At 30.4% G+C, this 3,745-nt stretch overlaps 1 protein-coding gene across 1 annotated transcript in view; it reads right to left on the bottom strand.

The window, feature by feature from the left end:
• WWP1 (WW domain containing E3 ubiquitin protein ligase 1) overlaps positions 1-3,745 on the bottom strand; it is a 104,681-nt gene that overhangs the window by 9,571 nt on the left and 91,365 nt on the right. Inside the window, 1 exon segment of the mRNA XM_011968056.1 lies at positions 1,015-1,119. Within this exon segment, the coding sequence (XP_011823446.1) occupies positions 1,015-1,119 (105 nt within the window).

The following is a 3,745-nucleotide window of genomic DNA, read 5'->3' as shown; positions in this document are numbered from 1 at the left end:
GTATAGACATATAGAATGGATGTATGATAGTTTATTTACTCAGTACTCTCCTGATGGACATTTAGGTTGTTTCAAGTCTCTGTTAGTAAACCAATTATATTGCATTACTTTGGTATGTGCCACTTTACACATGTGGAAGTATATTTTAAGATAAATTTCTAGAAGTGTCTACATCTCTTTAAAATATCAAGCAATAAACTCATGACATACATCCTTATGAAAAGATGCAACTTTTGGAAAGTATACTGTAACACAAAACCTAGCATTACTCTTCACCTGAAAATGAAACAGTTAAGCAGAAGTAAGCCAGAAGTCCAGCCGTTAAATTGCTCAAATGAGTCCCAATTAGTAGAGAAGTTATCTGAAGAATATCCCTGATCTGGAGATTTTAAATTCTCAAATAAACACACAAAACAAAAGTCTATTAAAATAAAATGTTCAAGATTAGTGTGGTACACTTGGATTCCTGAGACCATCCTATTACAGTTTAAGCAAAACACAAAAAAATAAAAATAAATACATAAATAAATGAATAAAGTCACTCTTATGACATTATGCCCTCGGTCATTCTAATTCCCTAGTATATATTACCTCAGAGGAATTAAAATATCTGCACTGACTATCATTACAAAACTGACTATCATTACAAAAAAAAAAAAAAGTATATTTCCTCATTTACTTCTAGAATTAAGTGGAATTTAGACTACTTTGATACCACTAGAAAAAAATTGCTATGCCTACAACTATTAACATTAAACTATTACTTAAATAAGATTCCGTCATTCACTCCTTCATTTTAGCAAGACAGTCAAAGAAGCAATAGAAAGTACTTTTGACAAGTGTTCACACTATTCTCTTAGATTTAGAATTGGAAAATTATAAACTGTGTCCAAAAGCAGTCTCAATTAAAAATAATAAGCTATTTTTAAAACCACCATTTCATTAGAAAATATGTTGAGTACTTTGTTTCAAATATGTTGAGTACTTTGTTTCAAAAAACATAAAAGCAAATACCTGCCAAAACCAAATGATTTGCTTGCTGTTTCTTGTATAATGTCGATAAACAGTATTTCTCTGCCAATCTGCCAAGTCAACCTCCTGCATGCCACACAACATAACCTGGGAAATGAGCACAGAATCAGGCTACGATAAAGATTTAGTGAAAAGAGTAATTATATGACTGAAATTTCCTAATGCAGTTATGCACATGGCAAATTATGTGAAAAGCTATGTGCACGGCATATAATGATCACAATAAGCAAATCTTTTGAACAAAACTGTGGCAATTTAGCATAAAGGATTCTCTGGTACTTTACCCGTGTTTATTGAACTCAAACCAAAAACTACATTTAGAGTATTTTCAAGAAAAACAGCTATACTGAAAAGCATGTCTCCTTTACCATATGTATATATGTATGGTGTGTGTACTTACACACACACACACCTATATATATAGATTTATATCTAGATATGTGTGTATATATGTATCTATATATATACATAGATATATATCTAGATACATAGATAGATCGATCGATCGATCTCCCCCAAACTGGGTATCCAAATTCATTAGTTCCAAACCTATTTCTGGTTCTCATTTTAAAAAATCTATGCTATTTTATATACTTAAAAATAAAAAAATACTAACCTCCTATTAATAATTTATCCAGCTTCTCTAGGAATATTCTACATATGTGAAATTTTCAAACAACCTCAACTTGTATATGAAATGAACATTATTTTAGGCATAGTAAAATATGTAATACTTATCTCTTAGTTTTTTTCATAAGTCAACTTTGAGCTATAATTTACATAGAATAAAATGCACGAACTTAGGTATATAGTTAGAAGATTTTCAACGATGTATACACCTGTGTAACCACCATGACAATCAAGATATAGAATATTTCCATCACATCCCTTTTTGTAATCAAAACCATATCCTCACCTGTAGTTTCAGGTGATCAGTGATTTCACCACAGATTATATTTGTCCTTTTAAGAATGTCATGTATATGCATACATCCATATTTGTGTCATATATAGTGCATACACATATACACACATCCTCTTTTGTTTTTCCCACTCAACATGTTTTTGAGATTCATCCATGCTGTAGTTCATATTTTCTATCACTGAGTAGTATTCCATTATATGAATATACAACAATTTGCTTATCCATTCACTTGTTAATTCATTTAGGTTACTTTCAATTTTTAGCATTGATGAATAAAGTGATTAACATTTATGTACAAGTCTTTGTTTAGATAGATATTTCATTTCATTTTAATAAACACCTAACAGTAGAACTGGTAGGCCATAAGGTAGATGTACATTTAACATTAGAAGAAACTACCAACACTATCTCAAAGTGGTGTTTTGATTTGCATTTCCCCAATTACTAATAAGCATTTTTCCATGTATTTACTTGCCATCTGTGTATCTCCTATTGTGAAGTGAGCCTTTGTCTATTTAAAAATGTTTTCTTGTCTTTTTATTGAGTTCCATGAGTTTTTTGTTAATATATTCCAGATATAAGATCTTTGTCTCAACAGTTTCTCCCAGTGTGTAGGTTACTTTTTCATTTAATGGTATCTTTTCAAGAGCAGTTTTTAGTTTTGAAGAAATCCAATTTATCCATATTTTTCTTTCATGGTTATTACTTTTTGTGTTCTAAAAAACTTCTGCCTGCATCAAGATTTCTCTCATGTTTTCTTTTTCACTTTCACATTCAGACTTATAATTCTCTTTAATTGTAAGCATGAATAATTTTATGGGCAGAGGTAAGGTCAAAGTTAATTTTAAATATGGACTGAAGTAGGTTCATAGTTAATTTTCTTCCATATGGACATTCAGTTGATTCAACATCATTTGTTGAAAAGATATTCCCTTTCCACATTGAAATATCTTAGCACTTTTGCTGAAAATCAGTTGACAATATAGGGTCTACTTCCAGACTTTCTAGTGTTCCACCAATTTGTCTATTCTTTCACAAATACCACATTATCTTATTTACTATTAGAAATAAGTCTTAAAATCAGGTGATGTAAATCCTCCAAGTCTGTCCTTTCTCAAAATTGGCTCTGCTCTTCTAGGGCCTCTGTATTTCCTTCTAATTTTGAAATCAGCCTATCACTTTCTATAAAAAAATTCTGCTGAGATGTTGAATCTCTAAATCAATTTGGAGAGAACTGACAGTTTAACAATATAACATGGTATATCTCTTCATTTATTTAGGTCTTCCTTAATTTTTCTGAGCAGTTTTGAGTTTTTGGTATAGAGGTCTTGTGTGTTTTTGATTAAATTTGCTCATTTTTTGATGCTTTCACAAATGAAACTAAAATCTTAATTTTAAGTGTCTGTTGCTAATACATAAAAATACAATTGATTTTTAAAGTATTAAAATTGTACCCATGCCTTATTAAATTCACCTTATTTCTAGTAGTTTTTTGGTGGGTTACCTAGGATTTTCTAATCTAAGCTGAAAATCATGTTTTCATCTGTGAATATAGGCAGTTTTACTTATTTCCCATCTTTATGCTTCTTATTTCTGCTTTTGCCACTGGCTAGGGTATTTGGTAAAATATTGAATAGAAGTGGTAAGAGTAGACATCTTTGCCTTTTTCCAAAACTCAATGGGAAACTTTCAAAATATTACCATTTAGAATAATGCTAAGGTTTTTTGTTGTTGATGATGATTCCCTTTATCAAACTAAGAAAGTTGCCTTCTATTCCTAGTGTGGTAG

This window comes from Mandrillus leucophaeus, unplaced genomic scaffold (assembly GCF_000951045.1).
Source record: "Mandrillus leucophaeus isolate KB7577 unplaced genomic scaffold, Mleu.le_1.0 Scaffold826, whole genome shotgun sequence".
Lineage (NCBI taxonomy): Eukaryota > Metazoa > Chordata > Mammalia > Primates > Cercopithecidae > Mandrillus > Mandrillus leucophaeus.
The sequence above is the reverse complement of the archived record's forward strand: the minus strand, read 5'-3'. Positions and strand labels throughout refer to the sequence as shown.